At 55.5% G+C, this 22,444-nt stretch overlaps 2 protein-coding genes across 2 annotated transcripts in view; both read left to right on the top strand.

Annotated features, from left to right (window-relative positions):
* Nucleotides 1–13,363, top strand: part of PADI1 (peptidyl arginine deiminase 1) — a 40,188-nt gene extending 26,825 nt beyond the window's left edge. Inside the window, exons 10-16 of the mRNA XM_045982105.1 lie at nucleotides 107–214; nucleotides 1,508–1,659; nucleotides 6,454–6,598; nucleotides 7,397–7,490; nucleotides 8,519–8,598; nucleotides 9,347–9,472; nucleotides 12,306–13,363. Coding sequence (XP_045838061.1) covers nucleotides 107–214; nucleotides 1,508–1,659; nucleotides 6,454–6,598; nucleotides 7,397–7,490; nucleotides 8,519–8,598; nucleotides 9,347–9,472; nucleotides 12,306–12,539 — 939 coding nt within the window. The 3' untranslated portion in view covers nucleotides 12,540–13,363. The remainder of the gene's footprint in view (nucleotides 1–106; nucleotides 215–1,507; nucleotides 1,660–6,453; nucleotides 6,599–7,396; nucleotides 7,491–8,518; nucleotides 8,599–9,346; nucleotides 9,473–12,305) is intronic.
* Nucleotides 13,364–16,475: 3,112 nt separating this feature from the next.
* PADI3 (peptidyl arginine deiminase 3) overlaps nucleotides 16,476–22,444 on the top strand; it is a 29,316-nt gene continuing 23,347 nt past the window's right edge. Inside the window, exon 1 of the mRNA XM_045982093.1 lies at nucleotides 16,476–16,585. Within this exon, the coding sequence (XP_045838049.1) occupies nucleotides 16,494–16,585 (92 nt within the window). The 5' untranslated portion in view covers nucleotides 16,476–16,493. The remainder of the gene's footprint in view (nucleotides 16,586–22,444) is intronic.

The following is a 22,444-nucleotide window of genomic DNA, read 5'->3' as shown; positions in this document are numbered from 1 at the left end:
TTAGGAAGCATCTGTGGCCCCGCCTTGGCCCAGGTCTGAGGGGATCACCCCGTTCAGAAAATCACACCTGGGGACACCACCAGGATCTCTTCTTCTCCCCTCCTAGGACGAGATGGAGTTTGGCTACATCGAGGCCCCTCACAAGTCCTTCCCCGTGGTCTTCGACTCTCCCCGAAACAGAGGTCTGAAGTATTTCCCCTATAAGCGGATCCTGGTATGTAGCAAAGCGCCGAGTGGAGGTCCCTTGGGGGGCTCCTCCTATAGGACTTTGCTGGTCCTGGTCCTTGTCCTTTAGGGGGAGCTAAAGGACAAAAATGGTAGAGAAAGGCGGAGTCAGTGGGGGCAGGGGATTGGGCCAGAACATGCAAATAACATGCAAACAGCATGCAAATCCCCCCATTCTGGGAAGGGCAGGCCAGTCAAGTCCTCCTGCGGAGCCCTTCTACCCCATGTGGATGGGAGTCAACAGTGGGACCAGTCCTGGGGAGACCAAACTGCCTTGTGGGGGAACGCACGGTTAGCAAGCCCTCATGACTCTTGCTTTTACGAGGTGGGGCCTCTTTTCAGGTAACAAATGTTTTCTGAACCCCTGCTGCAGGCCAGGCCCCGTGCTGCCTCTCGTGCCAGAATGGGGATGAGAGCAGCCCCAGCAACCACGTGCCGCATTGCAGGCACCCGGCCCTCAGGTTACAGGGTCACTCCTCAAGTCCACAGTTGTGTGTTCAGTCCCTCTTTCCAGAGGCTCAGAGAGGTTAAGTAACTTACCCTAGGCCATGCAGCTAGTGGCACCGAGAGGCCAACCCAGAGGGACTGTCCCTACAGCTCTACACTGCGCTAAACTGCCTTTGGAAGTGGGCCTGAGACCTACAGCTCACCGTCTCTGCCTGTTTCCCGGCTCCCACACCCCCGCGCAGACCTGTCCCTCTGTCCAGGTGGGGGCTGGGAGGCGGAAGTCCGGGAGCTCCTGGTCACATGGAGCAGGGTGTTTACCACAACCTGGAGGGGCGGGTCCTGGGGGACAGTGAGCCCCACAGGGTGAGTTCTGCATCAACCAAGGGCCTGACCCTGCCGGGGCATTCCCCGCTCATTTCTGCCCTCGTCTTTACTCTGTCCTCCCTTCCACTTGCTCTGCATCTAATTTGCTGTTCTTTTCCTAGCTGGTAATGGAAGCAAGATTTTCCAACCCTCTCTCTTCCTAATATGTGTGTTCGGAGCTACAGCTGCTCCTAGCTGCAGCCTCACGAACACCCAAGTTCTGGTGGGCTGCATGCTTATTACCTTACACTTCAAAATACCATCTAGTTTCCACTTGGATTTCTTCTTTGACCTAAGGATTCTTCAGAAGGGTATTGCCTGATTTCCCAACATTTGCAGATTTTTCTCATTATTGTCCCGTTGCAGACTTGGACTTTAATCGCACCCCCCAACCCCGCACCCAAGAGTTGTCACTTCCTGTCCTAACTGACCCCTCCTTCTGGGGTGGGGGGACTTGCTGGTCCTCCCCTAGGGTCCTGACTTCGGATATGTAACCCGGGAGATCCTGTTCGCTGGAGCCTCCAGCCTTGACTCCTTCGGCAACCTGGACGTCAGCCCCCCCGTGACAGTGGGCGGCAAGGAGTATCCCCTGGGCCGGATCCTCATCGGCAGCAGCTTCCCCAAGTGAGAGGCTAGGCGGGAGGCAGGAGGGCGTGGGGACCCCCACAGCACGCACACTCCAGCTCCCTCACCGCAAACATGGGTCCCCAGTCTGAGAAGTGGTCTTTATTCCTGCGTGTGGTCCTGGAGTCAAAGACTCGGAATCCTAGAATCTTCGATTTAAAAGCTCATTTCTCGTTGGAGAAAACTCACGAACTAGTGACCCACGGTCTTTGGGCCTGCTGAGTATTTCACGAGCTTCATTAGTCACCAACTCGTATATAGGGGGAGCTGCCAGATTTCCAGCTTCTTTTGAAACACGGAAATTGTCGGGGAGGTGACGTGCCATCTGGCCCAGAGGCAGGAGACGGACCTGGTGACCTCTCCCAGAAGGTCAAAATGGCTATTGTTCTAGCAACAGCTTAAAGGGTCCAGGGGTCACCAAGGTGGTTGCCAATGAACGAGTGGCTGGCCGGGACACGAGGGTGGCAGAGGTGACCTGGTGGGTCCCGCCCTGGACAGCTGTCATCAGGTGGGAAATAAGGTTTATAGGGGTTAGTGCTGAGACAGGTGACAGTGTCTGCTAAATCCTGCTGACCAAAGAATGGGGTGTGCTGTCCAGAGGTCCTGGTGTGGTCCTTGGCTTCCTGCCTGGACATTAAGCCCACCATGGGCACCAGAGGCCACCTTCTCCTTTGTGTATGTGGGTGGCCGGGAAACCCGGTGAAAACACCAAGGCCTGACTGACACCTAGAGCAGCCAGGCAGTCACAGGAAGGTCACCCAGCCTCAGGTGGTGACCCTGGCAGTCTCAGGGCTATGGATCTGGTGAGGCGAGGTTTTCTGGCACTAACCCCAAGCACGTAGGCAGGTGCCCAAGCTGGGTGCCCGGGGCTGAGGTTGGCTGGAGGGAGGAGTTGCTCACCTTGCTGGTGACTCATGCTCAGACACTACTCTGGGACCTGATCCCGCCCACAGCCCTGGAGGCAGAAGGACCATGAAGCCTCCAGGTAGTCCTCCTGGGCTTCAGGGAGGGAGCCAGGAGGAAGGAGCATAGGCTTTGGAGCACAGATGGGCTTGAGTTCGAGTCCTACCTCTGCCATATAGTAGTCACACGTTTTGGGGTATACCACCTAAGCAGCACTTACTGTAGTGCCTGACGCATAGTAGGTGTTCAGTTAACTCATTTGAAGCTATTTATCTCATGCTTACTATGTGCCAGGCATGGCTGATACTAGGGATTTATCAGTGTGCAACAGATACATTAGGAAATGAACAAATTATTTTCTACTCCATGCTTTAGTTTCCTGTCTGTGAAATGGGTCTGTTAAAAATCTCTATGCTAGCTATATCATCAGCACTAGTGGGGATAAAGAATTCATGTTAACTGTCTTCTGGATGTTTCAGTATTGTTTAGCTGGGTCCCCAGCAGTGGGTCTGCTATGAAGCAGGTTGGAGCTCATTGGACAAAAGTTATTAATCAACTAATATGTGCCATGAACATAATGATTTACCCATTACCTCATTTAATTCTTAGAACAGCCCTATGAGGCTGGGATGATTATTATCCCCATTTCACAGATGACGAAGCTCAGGCTCAGAAGGGGGAACGGAATGCACTCATTCATGCATTCATTTACTGATTCCATAAATATTTATTGAAACTTCCCATTTGCCAGTTCTGTGGCCCTGAATAAAAGAAATGTTTTGGAAGCTCCCAGGCTCAGAGCAAGGACTGGGGATAGGAAGGTGAGGATCCCCAGTGCAGCTAAGACTCAGTCCACTGACCATTGTGTAGATAATCAGAAACAAGCTCCTTGGTAAACAGGAGGGGTCCTTGAGACTCAGAGAGGGAGAGCTACTGCCTAGGATCACACAGTAAGTTAGCATATGGATAGAATCCAGATCTCCTCCTTGGGCCCCAGACTGAAATTTAATACTCAGGCTGCTGTCCTGTGTTCCTGCCTTGGCTTCTTTTGGACCTCAGCAGTGAACAGACAACCTACATTCATTCTAGCAGGGAGAGTGTTAGATAAAGTGCTCCCTGAGGAGAAGCAGACATTTAAACAAAGCCCTGGAGGAAATCAGGGAGTTAAAGATGTGGGTATTTGGGAGGAAAACGTGTGAGGGAGTGGAAATGGTCAGTGCAAAGGCCCTGAGGCAGGAGTATGTCAGAGAGATTAGAGGAGCAGCAAGGAGACCTGTAAGCTGGAGCTGAGTGAGCAAGGAGGGGCTCCATCAGGGATGAGGTCAGAGAGCTTAGCCGGGCAGAGTTCAGATCATGACTGCGCGTTTTTTGTACGTACATCATAGAGAAATCGTGGACATTAAGCAAGATACTTAGTACTAGGAGCCTCAAGCAGGCACACACTAGGTGCTCAGTAAGTGTCCTGTCCATTCTCTGGTTTCTCCACCTCTCTGCCACGTATTTAAAATCATCTTTGAGCAATTCTGCCTCCTGGTGGTGACTTTGATGTGACGTGCAGAGCAGGTCTGACGCTCCCCAGGCTGGCTTGGGCTGACGGGGCCCTTGCCTTAACCTCGTGTTCCGCATTCCTGCCACTTTCTGCTCAGGAGCAGGTTCCAGAGTCTTGCTCTTCTCCATTATCTCACTGTGTTTAGGAAGTCTTTTAAATCACCAGCACTCTCTTAAAATAACAGAAATACAAGAAAAATATTTTCCACAATCCTATCCCCCAGATCAAATCATTGTTGTCATTTGTCACTACTTGTCGAGTCCATGACATATTTGAGTGATAGGGACCATGGACTATTACACAGTTGTTCAAAAGCATATAATTTACAAACAGTTTTTAGTTTTTGAGCATCTAGTACATAAGAGGTACTGGGACCCCAGAAGTGAATGTGGACAAAATCCCAGCCCTCCTGGAGCTTATGTTCTGGTGGGATGCCAGGCAATACATGAGATAGAAAGTACACCAAATAGTGCCAAAGAAAAATAAATCTGGAAGGGGATTGAGGGACTGTTGTCATTTTCAAAGTCCTCATAGAGAAAGAAGATGTCATTTGAGTTAAATCTGAAGATGGAAGCGAGCCATGGGGAGAGGGGGAGTGGGCAGTAATTCCTGGCGCAGAGAATGGCATGTGCAAAGGTCCTGAGACAGAAATGCACCTGTACCTGGTATGTTCCAGGGGCAGCAGGAGGCCAGCGTGGCCAGAACTGAGCAGATGAAGAGGAGAGTGGAAGGCGGGAAGTTGTCGGGATTGGTAGGGGCTGTGCAGGTCATCGTGAGGACTTTGCATGTGCAGTGAGGGAGACAGGGGTGGTGGGAGGATTTTGTTTGGAGGAGGGAGGTGATCTGACATATTTACAAGCCTCCATCTGGTTAGACTGCAAGGGAGCAAGGGTGAAAGCAGAGAGGCCAGGGAAAGAAGCAAGCCACTAGAATTCTTTCTCTCTTTCTTCCTTTCTTCTTTCTGCCCTTCCTCACTTCCTCTCTCTTTCTCTCTCCCTCTCTCTCTCTCTTTCTTTTTTAAGATTTTATTTATTGAGAGAGAGAGTGGGGGGAGGGGCAAAGTGAGAAGCAGACCTCCCACTGAGTGGGGGTGGGGAACACTCCCCCCCATCCCAGGACTCCTGGATCATGACCTGAGCTGAAGGCAGAGGTTTAACCCACTGAGTGGCCCAGGAGCCCCTGCCACTGGAATTATTTAGATGAGGGAGGTGTGCGGGGGGGGGGGGCCGGATGGTGGCAGGAGAGGAGGAGGGAAGGGCTGGACTGTGTTCTGCTTAAGGTGGAAGCACCAGATTCGATGTAGGGAGCTTGTCCATGATAGGTCCTTAAGCCAGGCAAGCAAAGTCAAGAAATGTGATCCCTTTTTTTGTATAACATATTAAAAAAATAAGTCTTTCTCTCTCTATGCATGTGTTTGCACATGGTTACCCGTGCTAGGGAAAGGTGGAGAGAGCCCAGAGTATATCAGACATGGCTCTGACTTTGGACAAGTCCTCCCTTTGACCTTGCTAGGCCTCGGCTGCCCCATCTGTGAAATGGGGACATGGCCGTGCTGGAGGCAGTGGTAATCCCCCCAGGCCCAGGCAGCTTTTGGTAATGTCTCCTCCCACAGCCCTGGGACTCCAGCTCGAAGACCTGCTCCCTGGTTTTGGCCACCCCAGCCCCTCCTTCTGCTAGTAAAGGGTGGTGTGAAACTGCTAGACAGTCATGTTGAGCACAAGGTGACCAGGGCAGTAGTTCTCCAGTGCGTGAATCAGCCGAGGGGCTTGTTGGAATGCAGATCCCACATCCTTGGATGCTCCACGTTCTCCAAGACTCTGAGATGTGGAGGAGGCCGGGGCCCAGGAACCCTTGGTTGAAACAAGCAGCTGCCCCCACCAGAGTCTGACTCCCAGATGGTTCAGACCCCATGCTTTGGGATACACTGGGCCTAGGGAGGGGCTGGCCAGCTCCTGGTCGTCTTTGGAACCTGAGGCTGGGCACCGTAGGTAAAGAGTCAACCTCTCTGAGTCGTGGGATGTGAGGTCAGGGTCTTTAGTTCCCTTTGGCAGGTGGAGCTCTCTTGTTTGACTCTTTTTAGTGGGGAGGGGCTGGCAGGGCCTTCCTGGCCTTGGGGAGGATGCTTTGTGTATGGGAGGGCTAGAGTCTCTGGGATGATCGTCAGGATGGACAGTGAGTTCTGGGGAGCCCCTGGGAGTTCGAGCCAGGAAGTGGGGACGAAAGGAGACCCGTTCAGAGGGACATCATGAGGCCTGGACAAGGGTGGGAGGCTCAGAGAGTGCCTGCAGGGAGCCAGCAAACAGTAGGCATGAAATGACCCTGCTCTTTCCCTTCTGGGCCAGGTCCGGTGGGAGGCGGATGGCCAAGGTCGTCAGGGACTTCCTGCAGGCCCAGCAGGTGCAGGCACCCGTGGAGCTCTACTCTGATTGGCTCTCCGTGGGCCACGTGGATGAGTTCCTGAGCTTTGTGCCCACCTCTGACCGAAAGGTACATCCCCTCTCCTCCTGCCTGAGCCACTCCTACCCCTCCCCAACCTGATGGGAAAGGATAGGGCAAAGCTGCCTGGAACCAGCTCACCGCCTATGTCCATAGGGAGCTCAGAGTCAGGGCACCTTGGGAACAAGATGGTGTTCATCTGGAGGGCTTCCTGGAGGAGGTCAAACTCAGATCAGGAAGGTGCTGGTTGGCTCCACCACTCATACACTCATTCTCACACTTGTTGGGTATTTGCTCTGATCCAGACCTCTCAGCCTAGACCCAGGGATGACATTGACAATGATAACTGGTAACATTTAGTGAGCACCTATGATGTGCGTGGGTTTTAAGTCATTTCATCTTCCAGCAATTCCATAAGGTGGATAGTATTATCATCGTCCCCATTTTATGGATGGGAAAACCGAGATTCAGAAGGGCAATTACTGGTAGGGTAAGATTCAAACCCAGACAGAGGACTCGGGACCAGCCTCTTAACCACTCAGCTCCACCACCTTGCAGAGAGGGCCACTTGCTCAGAGAGCGAGCAGCCTGGGAGGGGAGGGAGGGTGACCAGTGGCCAGTGGCTGAGTTCCCTGGTTGACAAGGGCATCCAGGCAGAGAATGTCTTGGACAAAGGCTTGGGGGTGTGAACCAGCTTGGAGGATTAGGGGACTTGCTGAGAGTTCTTTGTGGCTGGTAGTTGGCACCCCTGCATGGTCTGGCCTCTGAATTCAGGCCCTTCCTGAATTTGGGGTCTCCTGCACCTAGGGGACCCCATCCGCTGAGACATTCTTCCTCCCTCTGTGCTAGGGTTTCCGGCTGCTTCTGGCAAGTCCCAGCGCTTGCCTCAGACTGTTCCAAGAGAAGAAAGAGGAGGGGTACGGGGAGGCCGCCCAGTTTGATGGTGAGTGCCAATGACCCAGTCCCCCCGCGGGGATCCTGCCCTCTCACTGCCAGCCCTGGGCACTGGGGATGCCTTTCGTGGCTATGCCTTTGCCTTGCTCCGATCCCTCCGCTTAGAGCTGGACATCACTAATTCTCCTGACACCCTCCCCTGGGAGCAGGGCTGTCAGTCCTCCCTTTATTGGGCCCAAGCAGGGAAGCCAAGAGGCCAGTGGACTGTCCCAGGCACACCCAGGGGGTGACCTCCACAGTAAGAGTGGGTGGCTCCTGGCCACACCCCAGGAGAGGAAAGCCACCGGAAACAATGTGCACCCTGCTGATCTTGCATCCTTTCCCTTATCCCTTTCCTGGGAGGCTCAGGGAGGAGTGCCTGGCTCAGGGCTATCCCCCCGGATGAGGCAGGGCTTGGGGCTCGCTCAAGAGGTGGGGAGTGGGGGAGAAGTCAGGTGCATGGCCAGGGCCGCTCTGCAGACCTGCCTCTGGGAGTTGACAGACTGTCCAAGGACCTGGCTGGGCCCTCTTGAGCCCCCCTCCCTTCCCACCATGGATCTCAGTGTTCCCACCTGAGAAATGGAGCACTGGAAGGGGTGTGGCAGAGCTTCAGGACCTGGGTTCAAATCCTGGGCTGGGAGATCAAGCTTGCGTTCCAAACCGCTCAGTTCCTCTGCTCTGAGTTGGGGGTGATAATTAACCCCTCTAGCATTGTTTTAAAGATTAATCATAAATTTAGTAGGGTGCCAGAGCATGGTGGGTGCTCAGTAATGGTAGCTGCACCTTAGTGACACAGCACCGAGCCAGGAGTCTCTTCCCCAGGAGCCTGTGCTCCATCCCCGGGATGCACTTGCAGCCAGAGCCTGGGTCCGGCAGGGTCTCCAGGGTCTGACATTCTCTGTCCTAGCTTCAGCCCCTGGCCCTGAGGTAGGAGACAAATCCTGGCCTGGATTCTATAGCCCCAGGCCTGAGATGGCCCTGGAAGTCCGCCCTGAACCCCCCCCCCCCCCCCCCCGGGTCCTGCCTTCTTTCTCTCAGGGTTAAGTCACCAGGTGAACAGAAGCATTAACGAGATGCTGGCCGACCGTCGTCTCAGGAGCGACAGTCTCTATGTACAGGTGAGGACTCTTGGGGGTCCCCCAGCTCCCAGGAGAAGCAGCCCCAGGAATTGCTGGGGTGGGGATTAGGGGCTCAGCCCGGAGCCTCTACTAGTCCTGGGGGCTGCCAAAACCTGTGGGTAAGGTAGGGCCTCTGCAGTGGGAAACCCAGGGTCTGATGGAGGAGACGCAGCAGTCCCTCAGGGAGCTTCCAGTCTGATGAGGGAGATCTAGCTCTGCTCTGAGGAAATGAGATTCCGGGTTCCGTGGAGTGGAGTGAGAGGAGAGAGATGTGGAGAAATGGGGCCCCGTGGGGGTGAGGGCGGGAGGAGGTCTCTGGGAGGGGCGGGGCTAATGCCAGCCAAGTGCCAGGTGCAGGACCTCGTGGCAGCTGTGCTCAGTAAATGGAGGAGGCCCTGCCCTTCTCCGGAGTGGAGCCTGGCACTCTCTCCCTCACTGCTGAGATGCACAGGGGTACGGCTCACACTGAGGCTGGGGCAGTGTGGTGTAACGGCAGGCACTTTCGGAACCAAAACTGCCTGGGTCCAGATCCCAGCTCCGCTGCGTCCTAGCTCTGTGCCCTTGGGCAGGTCCCTGGAGCCTCAGTTTCTCCATCTGGGAGTGGCAGGGGCCCACAGCTGTTGGGAGGATCGGAGGAGCACAGGGGTGCCCAGCGCTGTGCGCTGGGCCTGACACGCAGTTGGCATTCAGCAAGTGTTAGAGCCTCCCCGGCTCCCTGGGTGCCCGCTGCCTCTCCTCCTGCCCCCAGAAATGCATCGACTGGAACCGAGAGGTGCTGAAGCGGGAGCTGGGCCTGACCGAGCGGGACATCGTCGACATCCCCCAGCTCTTCTCCCTGAAGGGCTCCTATGCAGAAGCCTTCTTCCCTGACATGGTGAGAGCACAGAAGAAGGTCGTTTCCTTTCCCTGGGGCCCGGCAGGGTCCAGAGGGGTGTTATTTGGGGTTTCAGAGGAGAAGCACTTCCTGTCATCCGAGGGCAGCTGGGCAGAGACTGGGGCGGGTGGACGGCTTGCAGACCTCTCCGGCGTGTGTTTGCTTTTTGTGCAAACCATCTCCACCAGTGGTTGTCAGCCAGGGCGATTTTGCCCCTCAAGGTCATTTTCTCATTGCTACGAGGATGGGGGAGCTTTGGGCATCTCGTGGATGCGGGCTGGGGTGCTGCTGGACCTCCTTCTGTGCACGGATCAGCCCTGAGCTAAAGGGGTTTTTTTTTCTCCCAAGTGGAAAAAGGAAGCATCTTTTGGCTCCAGGGTTTCAGGCGTCCTTTTCTGGGCCTCGGCTGCTGGTTCTGCCCTGCACCCTGGCCCCCTACAGGCTGCTCCCCCGTGCGGCTCCCCAGGCAAGCAGGCGGGCCCAAAGTGGCTGCCTCCCCGCTGTCATTAAGTCAGCAGCTGACAAGCAGATGCCCAGGTGTGATCTCACCGGTGTGGCCTCTGGGAGGGGCCCAGTGATGCTATCAGCACAGCTCTGGCTAACCCATTAACACCTTGGGAAAGGATGTCAGGGTGTTGGTGGCTTGGGCTCCCCAAGACGGGAGACCCTCCTTCTTCAGCCCGGCGCCTTTTGCTCCAGTCCCTGTCACTGGACAAGCTAAGGGGTGGGAATGTATCCCGACGGCCTGCCTGGAGGCACGTGTGTGGGGCGGGGCTTCCTTGCCAGGATGCACTCTCGCTCCTACATCCTCACGGAGAGGTCCTGGCAGAGACCTCTAAGGCAGGGCTTCATGACCTTGGCTCTCCTGATGTTTGGGCCCAAATTCTTTATTGTGGGGGCCGTTCTGTGCCTCATGGGATGACTGCAGTGTCCCTGTGCCCTGCCCACAAGATGCCAGTAAGTAGCACACTCCTTGCTGTGACAACCGGAATGTCCTGGGGGCAAAATCACCCCGGTTGAGAACCACTGCTCTAAGGCAGTGTTGTGTGTTAGAACTTTCTCAGGTAGTGGAAATGCTCCGTGTCTACACAACACAACGTGGGAGCCACCGAGCCACTGAGCATTCAAAATGTGGCTAGTGTGGCTGAGGAATGAACTTTATACTTGGACTTAATTTCCAGCAGCTGCTTGTGGCTGCACGTGGTCGCCATATTGGTCAGGGAGACACTACGGGGCACCCAGGTTCTGGTTCTGGCTGAAGGTTGGGGGAGAGCCTGGGACACAGCCCATGACCTTGGCCAGCCCTCTTGGGCTTGGGGAGCTCCCACCCCAACACACACCTCTCTGTGAGAATCCCTAAACTTTGGTCCAGACCCTGCTAAACGATCCCAGTATGTCCTCACTGGAAGAGCCCCATAGGGAATGCTCACTGAACCCCCTCATTTGTCAGATGGGGAAACGGGCCCTCCGAGCCAAGTGGTTGACTTTCCTAAGGTCACCCAGCAAGCGAGGAGCCTTCAGTCTCCTGAATTCTCATCTCCTCTCCAGGCCCTTTGTCCTTTTACTTGCCCCACTTCCACCTGGCACATTCTGGCTCATTCGTGGGCACTGGGGTAGCTCAAGGCCAAGGCCATGGGATGGACCCCAGAGGACCCTCCAGCTTCATACTGTTCCCAGCTGTGGATGGCCCTGCAGGGTAGACTTGATGCCAAGGGACCATGGCACAGAGAATGTGAGAGTGCGGAGTCCGGGGTGATCCATCCCATATTAAGATGACCCAGCACCAGCCTCCAGACAGCAGGTCCCCAAAGAGTCCCCTTGGAACACCAAAGACAGCTCCTCTGGCCATCAGTATGGGACAGAGGTTTTCTCTGAGACCTTTCCATACCCTATCCTAGGGAAGCTTCCCTTCTCCAGGGTTAGGGCCCTCAGCCAGGGAAGCGGAAGTGTCCCTGGAGACTGAGAAGCCCCCAGGGGCTCCTAGCCCCTTGCCCCGACTCTTCAGCCCCCCAGCCAGCCACAGTGCTACCAACTCTGGCAGAAGATAAAGAGCATGAGTTTGGGCGTGAGTTACATCCACATCAAATTTTAGTCTCTCTGTTCTCTTTTTTTTTAAAGATTTTTTAAAAAATTTGTTCATAAGAGACAGAGAGAGAGAGGCAGAGGGAGAAGCAGACTCCCCGAGGAACAGGGAGCCCAATGCGGGACTCAATCCCGTGACCCTGGGATCATGACCTGAGTCGGAAGCAGACGCTTAACCGGCAGAGCTACCTAGGCACCTTCATCTCTCCGTTCTCTGATTGTGTGGCCTGGATTATGTTACTTAACCTTCCCCAGCCACTGACTCAGAGGGAGGCTGTGAGGTTTAGTGTTGCTGTATCTGGTACACAGGAGATGTTCAATAAACCATAACACTTATCAGGGCTTCCAGGGAGAGTTGAGCAAGCTGTGCACTGCACAAGGACACCACACCAGAAGGACATTCACACCGTGGACCTTGTAGATATTTGTTGTACAAAGTTTCTGGCCGATGGTGGTGAAGGTTTGCTCTAAGTAAACTGTTAGAATCTGACAATATTCTGAGAGGAAGTATTGGAGGAATACTGTCATTTGTATAAAGGCATCATGTGTGTTCTTGGCAGCCCTACTTGGTATTAATCTTCTCTTCCAACCACGAATCCGTTTCTTCTTTCCCTTGACCCCTAGTTTTTGAGCAAGCGCCTGTCCTAGCGGCCCAGGGATGCTGATGAGGATGGGACAGACCTGGGGAAGGGGCCCCGTGTGGGGGGCGTCCCCTGGTAGCAAGGCTTCCCTCCCCTTCTCTCTTCTGCAGGTCAACATGGTGGTCTTAGGCAAGCACCTGGGCATCCCCAAGCCCTTTGGACCCATCATCAATGGCCGCTGCTGCCTGGAGGAGAAGGTGCGCGCCCTGCTCGAGCCGCTGGGCCTGCACTGCACCTTCATCGACGACTATCTGTCCTACCACGAGCTGCTCGGGGAGATCCACTGCGGCACCAACGTGCGCCGGCAGCCCTTCTCCTTCAAGTGGTGGCACATGGTGCCCTGAGCCCGCCTCCGCCCGCCGTCCCCTCTGCCCACCTGCCAGGGAGCCACGCTAGGGTGACGGCGAAGACCCTCCACCCGGCCTCCGGCCTCTGAGGGGTGCCCCTGGCGCTTCTTCCCGAGTGCCTGCAAACGTGCTGGCCACTGTGGGCCCGGGGATACAGCAGTGGACACCACACACACACACAACACCCTCTGGAGGGGCCTCCCTGGCGCAGGGAGGACTGTCCTCATTCCTCCCTCCCCCTTCCTGATCTGCCACTCCCAGAGGTTCTGGAAAAGAGCAACGGCCTTAACATGTGCCTGGTCACTCTAAGTAGCTCCCCCTATGTTCTGCTGTTCCTCCCGTGTCTGCACCAGGAAGGGGTCCCAGAGGGCCTGGGCTCTGGGGTGGGGGCCTGGGCCGCAGGCATCTGTGGTTCTTGTACGAGCAGGAGTGGGGAGGTGAGGCACCGTCTTTTCTCTACCAGCTGTCCTGGGACCTCCTGGGACCTCTCAGCCATGTTTATAGAAACAAATAAGGACAGGAAAACCCAGCATCTGAGGGCCTGTTTAAAAAAGAAAAGGCAACAAAACCCCTTTAATACCTGACTCCGTCCTTAGAAGGGTGCTTGTTACCTGGTTGGAAAGCCTTTAATTACGAGTGCTGGCTGCTTCCGGCCCCCAAACGCTGTGAGGCTGGAGAGAGGCCTCAGGGGGACACACAGAGGCAAGCTGGCAGGAGGCCAGGGTGCAGAGGAGGCCGACGCCTGAGGACGAGCCGCGGGGCCTGGTCCCCACTTCGGATTTTGGACGCTGGATGCAAAAGGGGGTGCTGACCGTTCCAGATGTCGCAGGGGGCAGGGGCCCAGATGTTAAGAGAGGGTGGGGGGCCATTAGGTTATCTCTAAAGGTGGGGTTTAATTTCCTTTAATTGTCTTTAATTATTCCCCTTGGTCCTGCAGGCAGTGGGAGGGAAGGCTCACCCCGTCTCTCTCGGCAGCTCGGAGACCCCGCACGTAGCCTGGGTTTCCGCTGTGGAGTCAACCCCACAGCAGGCCTATATCCGCCCCCGTCCCCCCCAAAGAGGGCAAGAGAACTACCACGGTGAGGTCACCGGGACGTGCACAGGCAGGCAGGCTTGGCCAGTGCCTGGCAAGCGGTGGCCCCTGCCCCAGGCAGGCGCAGGCACAAGGGAGCCAGGCTGCCCCCTCCCCGCCATTGCCAGGGGCTCTCAGCCCCGGGCCTCCGCCAGCGGGGTTTTCAGTGGCCCCTGGTAAGACCAAGACCAGGCCAGTCAGCCAGCGTTAAACTCTCTGAGCCATAGAACACTCAGCAACCAGAAACTTCCATAGAAACCGGACGTATGAAGCAGATGAAACAGAACTGCTCTGGTTTAAGATGACAGGGGTGGTGCAGCTGGGTTCTCCCCTTCCAGAAGATTCTGGGGACCCTATTTGGAAGCCCCTGGTCTAACCTTTGCACTTTCTGCTCATAACCATGACCCAGCCTAGACTGAGCCAAGGAGAGAAGGGAAGCTCTTCGGGGGCCAAGGGCGTGAAGCCAGGGTTGAGATTCTCCAGGGAAAGGCTGTGGGTGGAGGGGAACGGGCATTACGGAGGGATGGGGAAGTGGAGAGCAGGCCTTCTCAAGCTACCCTGAGCGTGGGAAGCTCTGGAATTAATGCTAGAGTTGTCCGAGGGCCCTGATGACCCCCACTGAGGATGTTCCGGGTGATCAATCATCTCCTACGTGATTAATAAAAATGTCAATATGCATTTCTTCAAGTGGCTGCCTCCTTAGTTTCTATTCGTTGGGCTGCAGGGAGGAGGGAAGGAGGCGGGGGAGAAACTTCCTTCCAGTTCCACCCACCATACCCCAGCTCCTTGGCTCAACTGCGGGCCGTGTGCAGCTCCTGCCTGGCTGGGAGAGCCCCCAGGGCCGGTGCCAGGCAGGCAGGCAGGCAGGCTGATTCAGCGGGATGGCTGGCACAGGCCCACAGCTCTGAGGCCAACTGCCCTGCTGAGATGGGTATCAGAGGAGAGGTGGGTCCTAAGTCTTCTTTCCCTGGGCTATCTCTCTCTTCCATCTCTCAGATGCAGGTGGGCTGGGCCCTACTGGCAGAGGCAGGAGACTCTTCAGTGGGACTGGTGCCCAGGGCCAAAGGCCACTGTGATCCCCTTTCATTCCTGCCTCTAAAGCCATTGGGTTACCCAGCCTCAGTGTTCTGGTTTCAGGAGCCTGAAAATATCACCCCTCTCACCCTATACACAGGCTGCTGCCTCAGGTCGCCCCCTTTGACACTCACTCATTTTATTCTCTCTTTTGTTGCAGACTTAAAGGCAAAACATTGCTGCCCATCAGTCATTGACACTTTAGTCTAAACGAACCGCAGATGTATTTCTACAAGCTGGTATCAACTGGGTAGAGGCGAAGGCCTGGCTCTACTTCCAAAGGGAGATTACAGAGCTCTAAGTTGGAAGCTGGTCCTGCCCCAGCACAGTGGGCCGGTGCCCAAGGGAAGCCCTTACTTTCTGCACTGATTCCCTCACTGTGTTCGTAAGCAGGTAGGGAGACTGTCTGGGCTACCTTCTGAGTCCTGACTCTTACCCAGAGCTGAGTCAGCCATCACACCATTTTCCAGCCAAAAAAAGTAAAGCTGTCATTGAATCCAGCAACCCAGTGGCTCTCCTTGAGAACATCCTTCCCAGACTCTGGGAGAGAAGGGCACCAGCCTTGGAGACCTGTGGAGATCCTTGAACTGCTGGGAGTTCACCCACTGGGAACTCTGGGGAGCAGGTCCCAGTCCCTCCCTTGCCTCAGACAGGCAGCATCGCTAGAGAGAAGGGAGGAAGCTTCATCTATCCAGCATCTTTAGAGCCTGGTTGGGTAGGGTGTGTCCCCGCCATTATCTCTGCCCTGGGTGGTGATGAGCCACATTTTCTACAGGTGAGGAAACCAAGGCTCGGAGAGAGGGAACGTAACCACCCAAGTTCATGTAGCTGGTGCATGGCGGAGTCGAGATCTGAACCCAAGACCCCTCTCCCCAGAGCCCTTGCTGCTTCAGGTGGCTGAATACTGCCTCTGGCCTCAGTTTCCCCACCTGACAAGTGAGCCCTCCTACCCTGATGTTCTAAGCTCTTTCTAGCAGGAAAGGGTTTAACTCACGCCACCCACCCCTTCCACAGGCCTTTGGCATGTGAAAATAATGACAATGCCAGTAATAAAATAATGCCGAGCTCCACACTACAACTCTGCCCACGTCGTCCCATGGAAACCCTGCAACAGCATTTTCAGAAGCGACACGTGAGGGACACAGCGATGAAGTGACTCGCCCACTCCGCACAGCCAGGATGTGGTTGAGGCAGGGCTGAATCCAGTCCTGCTTCTGCGCTCCATGCTCTTAGGGAAAAGGCCGCTGTTCCTCAAACTTTCTCAAAATGCTCTGGGCTGCTTATTAAAAAAAAAAAAAAAAAAAAAAATCCACATGCCAGGCGGCACCCCCTTCCCAGCGCGTCAGACTGGAGGTGGGCCCTGGGAATCTGCATTTCACCAGCTCCTCCAGCAGGGTAGAGAAGCTCCCCACCAAACCAGATCATCTCTGAAAATGCAGGAAAGGGGGTGAGGAGGAGTGTGGAAAGGGAAGGAGGCGCCCAGGTCAATAACCCACATCTTTGCCTCCTCCACCTCTCAAAGTCCTGGTGGCCCAGCCAGATGCCTGTGGGGACTTGCTCCCTTCGAGGGAGAAACTGACTCCCTCCATGCTGGGGGCGGAGCAACAGGTCCATATGCAAATCATGGGTTCCTTCCGGGCAATTCTGAGCTCCCGGCTCTGGGAGGGGGCTGGGCTTCCAGGACTGGAACCAATGAGCTAGCACCCCGGGCTGAAGAGGCGGGGCTGGTGTCCTTTAAACCACACGTCAAGGGATCTGCGGGGCAGTGTTGGGTTTGGTGGCCCAGGCCCAGTCCCGAGGCCAGCATGTCACTGCAGAGAATCGTGCGTGTGTCCCTGGAGCATCCCACCAGCGCCGTGTGTGTGGCTGGCGTGGAGACCCTCGTGGACATTTATGGGTAAGAGCCAGAGACCTGGGGGTCTGCGGGCCGTTGGTGCTGATCCCCTTGGTCTCTTCCCGCAAGCTGTGCAGGGCTTCCTCGGGGCGCAGGCCTGGCTCCGCTGCCCTCCCCTGAGTCAGAGGACTTGCAGTGGTTGAGCTCCAGCCCAGGGCCTTGGAGGGTGCTGGTGTCATGGGGGTTTGGGCACAGTGGAGGACCCTGTAGGCTGGGTACACAAGAATAGGAAGAGGTGTGTACCCCAGCCGTGGTCCCCAGCTTATGAGCTCTGCAAAGAGCATCAGCCATTTCTTTAGAAATCATTTGTGCTTATGTAGCACTTCCTGTGTGCCAGACACTGTTCAAAGCGTGGCAATCTCCTTGAATTAAATCCTTGAACTTAAATGCTTCAGTTTAACCTCACAACACCCTATGAGCTAAGTTGTTGTCAGCTTCATCTCACTTGATGGATGAGGAAACTGGCACAGAGAGGGCAAGCCATTTGCTCAGGTCACACAGTCACTAAGTGTCAGTGCCAAGATTCAAACCCATTCCATGGTCAAGTGTCTTATGATTTTAGCTGTGTGCCACTTGAAGAGGAAGGATCTGGTTTCCTCCAGCCATTCAGAGCCCACCTGATATGGCCCTACATGGCCATGTCCTTAAAGCCAGTGGCTGGAGGTAAGGCCCCACCTTCTCTCTCTCCCAGGAAGAAAAGGAGAGTTTGGGCAGGGTTTTAGGAACTGGGCTCTGGGAACCACTGGGGAGCTGGCTACATAGCTTTTTGGGGAGACTCCAGGGGTTCCAGCTCCAAGGCTGACCTGAGGATGTAGGTAGTAAGGGGACGGGGAGGAGAGAAGGCAGAACTGTGTCACCATTCCCTTGTCACTGGTCTTACACCCTCTCCTCAGAACAGGTTTTAAAACCTCGGCAGTACTGTCGCGATAATTCCCAGCTGCAGAGGGTGTCCTATGCACTGGGAGATGCTGAGCAGTGCCCTCAACTTCCACGGACCAAATGCCCATGGCACACCCCCACTAGTGACAGCCAAAAATGTCTCCAGACATTGCCAAATGTGCCCTGTAAGGGGTGGGGGGATTCACACCCAGCTGAGAGCCAGTAACCCCAACTAAGACTTTAAAAATTGGAGCGAACTTAGTCGGAAGCAGAGATGGGGTTGGTCCCAGAGTGTGAGATAAGAAGGGGTGAGGGGCTGGTCATGGGAGTGAACCAAGTCTGGAGCAGACTTAGCCCAGCTAGGCATGGGGAGCTAAAGCCTGGCTGATGGTGGGTGGACAGTGAGAAGTAGGAAGGGGATTTGGAGGAGGGGACAGCCACAGAGGCTGTACCAGGAGGAGTGACAAGGGAGGAAGGTGTCTGGCGCCTCCCCCTCCTGTAGCACTGCGTGCCCATGGCCATGACTCACCTGCGTTGGCTGCCTCATGCCCGTCGGGCAGATGTGCCTCCAGTCTGACCTGCCCGGGAGGCTCAGGGCCAGCTCCTCCCCTGTGGAGCTTCCTTAGACGATGGAGGACGAATTAGGGCCACCAGAGGCAAAGGCAACAGCGTCTTGCGGGTATGAGAATGGATGGGCCGTGTTGGGGTTCTCAGAGGAGACTGGGGGGGGGGTCAGCCACAGGGTGCAGAGCAGAGCCTCAGGCACCCTCAGATGAAGGATTCTTGGACCGCTATGACCAGACCATCTTGGGGGAGGGGGAGAGCTGCTGGTCCATTCATTCACACATTCATCAAGTATTTCTTTGAGGTCTAGCGTGGGCTGGGCGCGGGGACACAGCAGTGAACGAGGAGGCGTGGTCCCTGCTCTCTGAAAATCCTGTCCCTTCAGAGTCCTATCAGAGGCTGGACCACATCACTCTTGGTGGAAGGGTTCCCATCTTGCTAGGGGAGAGGGACCGCGTCAGCTCTATGGTCCCTCCCAGCTTGGAGATATCACTGCAATCCTGGTGCTCACGCGACAGGCCAAGGAGGGAAAAGACAGTGGGTGTACTGGCTCAGTCCTGGCTCTGTGATGACTTAGCAGCCGTCTGACTTCGGGAAAGTCACTGAACTTCTTGGAGTCTGTTTCTTCACCTGTAGGATGGACGCGGTCCTAACAGCAATGATTTTAGAGACCGCCCTGTACCAGGCACTGCCCGAAGTGCTTGGTGTTTAGTAACGAATTCTCACAATTCCATGAGAGGGGACTATCATCATCCCTGTTCTATAGATGAGGAAACAGAGCCACAGAGAGGTTGAGTAACTTGCCCCATGTCACACAGCCTGTGAGGAGTGGTGGGGCCAGGCTGCAACCCAAACACGTTGACCTTCACTTCAGAGGACTCTGGGGAGGATTGAATGAGACTGTGCGTGTGGAGCACATAGGTGATGCCGAGCCCGTGGTGGGCAGTCTGTTATGGTAACTGCTACCACCTCCTCCATCACCGCCACCTCCCCTCCTCCTCTTCCCCCTCCCTCTTCCCCCCTCCTCCTTCTCCTTCTTCTTCACCATCATTTTAAGGCTCTGTCCCAGCCCTTCGGGCAGCGGACAGCCTCAAGTGTCTCACACCTGCCATCCACAAGATGGGTACAAACTCTGAACCCTACTGGGAGGAGGAGGCGATGAGAAAAGAGAAATGAACATAAGCCAAGCAGTCAGGGCAGGTTTTCTGGAGAAAGGTTCCCAACCAGAGCCTTGAAGGATGGGCACAGGCAAGACCATTGGGGTACTCTTGTCTGTGGCAATGGACTGAACCCTGTCTTCTTGCCTTCTGTGGAGTGGGAGAGGACCCTGACTTGGTAAGGGGGTTTTGGTTTCCTGAGCAGAGATTTCTACGGGGAAAGGGAAGGAAGGGAGATACACGGGTGTGTTGAACCTCCCTGGGGATGAAGGTGTAGCCAGGGTTGAAAACCACTGCCCTAGCTGGACAAGCTAACAACTCCTGTCCCCTCTTGCTCAGCAGAGACAGGCCAATGGAGGGAAAGGGCAGAGGGCTCCTGGGGGCCAGGATTCCTGCATTTTAATCCTAGCTCAGTCACCCTTTGCTACCTCATCTCGAGCCACTTTCTGTGCCTTCTTGGGCCTCAGTTTCCCCTCATGGGCCCTGATGAAGCTGACATTGAACACTGGGTTGCACGCTTTGCTCATAGAGGTGTCGAGCCCCCTCCCTGGTTTGACAAAGTGGCTCTCCATTTGCTTCCCCCAGCTCGTGCTGTGTGAGAGCGCTGACCTGCCTGGGCAGAGCGAGGCCCTGGGAGGCTGGTGCATCGTCAAATCTCCCAGTGACCTGGGCTTTAGGAAAAGGATTCATGGGGCCACCATTTCTCAGGGGTACAAATTCTCAGTGGAAGAATGTGAGACTAAGGAGGGGCCATGGTCTTCTGACCCTGGTGATGGTGAGGCCAGAGGACTTGGGACCTGGGAACCTCGCTGAACAGGGAGGGGCCACGAGTACTGCCCCCAGAGCCCGAGCTGTCTGGGCCTTGATGTTCTCTGCCCCCGTGGGCCACGTCAGTGGGGTCCATGGTGGTCATCTCGTCAACCTGTCTGTTTCAGCCACAAAGACCTTTCCCATCAGTTTTTTGGCTCTGAAATGTCTGGTTTCGTTTTCCCAGAGGCCAAGACCCTGAGCCCATGAAAGGGGAGGATGGGTTTGGGTTCGCAGAGGAGCAGGGGACAGAACTGGTTGAGTCCCAGCCCCATCACTGACCAGCTGTGTGACTCTGGGCAAGTCACCGTCATCCCTGGCCTTGTTCCCTCATCTGTACAATGGGGATAAGAGGACCGACAGTGGGTGGCTGCGGGGATACCCCTGTCACTATTGTCACCGTCATTGTCCTCACCATTGAGGGGTGACATGGAGCAAAAAGGAAGACCTGACTTGTCTTGATTCCTAGGACAAGGTGGGCTCACCCTGAGTCCTTCCCATGCTGCCCAGGGAGACAGCCCACCCTTAGCCATGGTTCTCAGACATCACTGGGAGTCAGTGTGGCTTGAAGGACAGGTTCTGGGGACCCTGCCAACAGCACAGCTGGGTCTGGACTCTGCATTTTCAACAGATAGGTCTGAGGTTGGCCACCGTGATGGTGACTAGCTATCCTGGTTTGCCCAAGACCTTCTAGGTCTTAGCACTCGAAGTCCTACACTGCAGGACACACACGGGCTCTGACAAAACAGGTCTGTTGGTCACAGTAGCGTGCCTCCCCTCCCCCTTCATCATCTGGGCTGGTAGGGCCTCCGGAGCAGGTGGGCCCCTGGGGAAGGGCCTCAGCCCATCCCGTGTGTGGACAGCCTCAGTGGTGGAAAGCTGGGCTGGGCCTGGGGCACGGTCTAGAGCAGCGCGCTGGCAGCTCGCGGTGGACAGGCTGGAGGAAATTTTGTCCTGCTGAGCCTCTGGCTTCTTCCCCTGCCCTCCATGAGATGGGAAATCCAGAGCCTCCTGTACCTGATGCAGGCTCTTCTCCCAGAAGCCACCCTTTTGATCTTCTTTTTTTTTTTTTTAATTTTATTTATTTGACAGACAGAGATCACAGGTAGGCAGAGAGGCAGGCAGAGAGAGAGGAAGGGAAGCAGGCTCCCTGCTGAGCAGAGAGCCCGATGCAGGGCTTGATCCCAAGACTCTGGGATCATAACCTGAGCCGAAGGCAGAGGCTTTAACCCACTGAGCCACCCAGGCGCCCCCCCTTTTGATCTTCTTAACAGCTTTCCTGATGGGGTATGAGCACCAGATTGGGGGAGTCTGGACCCCTACCTTCTAGTCCCTTATCTTCTGGGTCTCAGTTTCCCTGGAGTGAAGTAGGCATGGGTTCAGGTGCCTTTAACTTTCACTTGTCTCAAGCGTTTGCATGCACTGACTCCTTTAATTTCTACTTTATAGATGGAGACACTGAGGCAGAGGAAAGCCAAGCGTCTCCCTCAAGGTCACATACCTAGTGGGTGGTAGGGCTGGGATTTGGACCCAGCTTGCCCACACCCACAGGCTTAACCCCCTCACCTCAGCTCCAAGGTGTTGCCCCTCCTGATCAAGAACTTTTACTGGCTCCCCACGACAGCCTGAGTTTACCCTTGACCTCTTAAGGCGTCACTGTGAAAATGATTCCCCTCAGATGTTTCTCCTCCTTGTCCTTGGTTCCCCTGCCTCTCTCCAGGAAGCTGCCCCCAATGCCCCCAGTCCACCCTCTCAACCTGCCTCTGTCTGCTCATTTCCCGTTTCATAATTTACTTGAATAGCACCCTTCCCCCATCTTGGATGGGCGGTTTTCCAAGCCTTTCCCATGATCTCACCTGAGCCTTGCAATTGCCCGTGTGGTTGACCAAATGGGTGTCATCATTCCACTTTGTAGGGAGGCTGGCTAATTTCTCAGGGTCACCTGGCTTATGTGCGACCCAGCCCAGTCTAGAATCTGACTCTTGACTCTGGTCCTGGCATCACTGGTCTCTCAGCATCTTCCCCCCAGGCCTGGCAGGATCTTCATCGGATCCCTGGTGCCTCATACAGGGAGGTACCCCAAACCCAGGGGCTGGGGCGGGGGAGCGGGGTGGGGTCCCATACCAGAAGGATCATCAAGTTGTTCACCTCGAGCTCATGGGCACCTAGGGTCCAAGCAGCAGCTTGGGATTGGGGGGGGATTTCATGAAAAGTTTATAAGCCTCCTGGGAAGCTGGAGGCTCCCCAGAGAGTGGGACAGAGGGCGTCCCCTGGGGTGGGGTGGGGGACCCTTCATACCCAGTCTCTCTCCACATGTCTCTGTCTTTCTGGCTCTCCATCTCTCTGGGTTTTTCTACATCTCTTTGTCTTTCTCTGTCTCTGTGCCCCCATGCTTCTCTGTCCAGGTTCTTTATGTCCCGTGATGGGGCTGGCTCCCACACCCAGGGCACAACAG

The sequence above is a fragment of the Meles meles genome, chromosome 1 (genome assembly GCF_922984935.1).
Source record: "Meles meles chromosome 1, mMelMel3.1 paternal haplotype, whole genome shotgun sequence".
Lineage (NCBI taxonomy): Eukaryota > Metazoa > Chordata > Mammalia > Carnivora > Mustelidae > Meles > Meles meles.
This window is presented reverse-complemented; position numbering and strand designations above follow the sequence as displayed.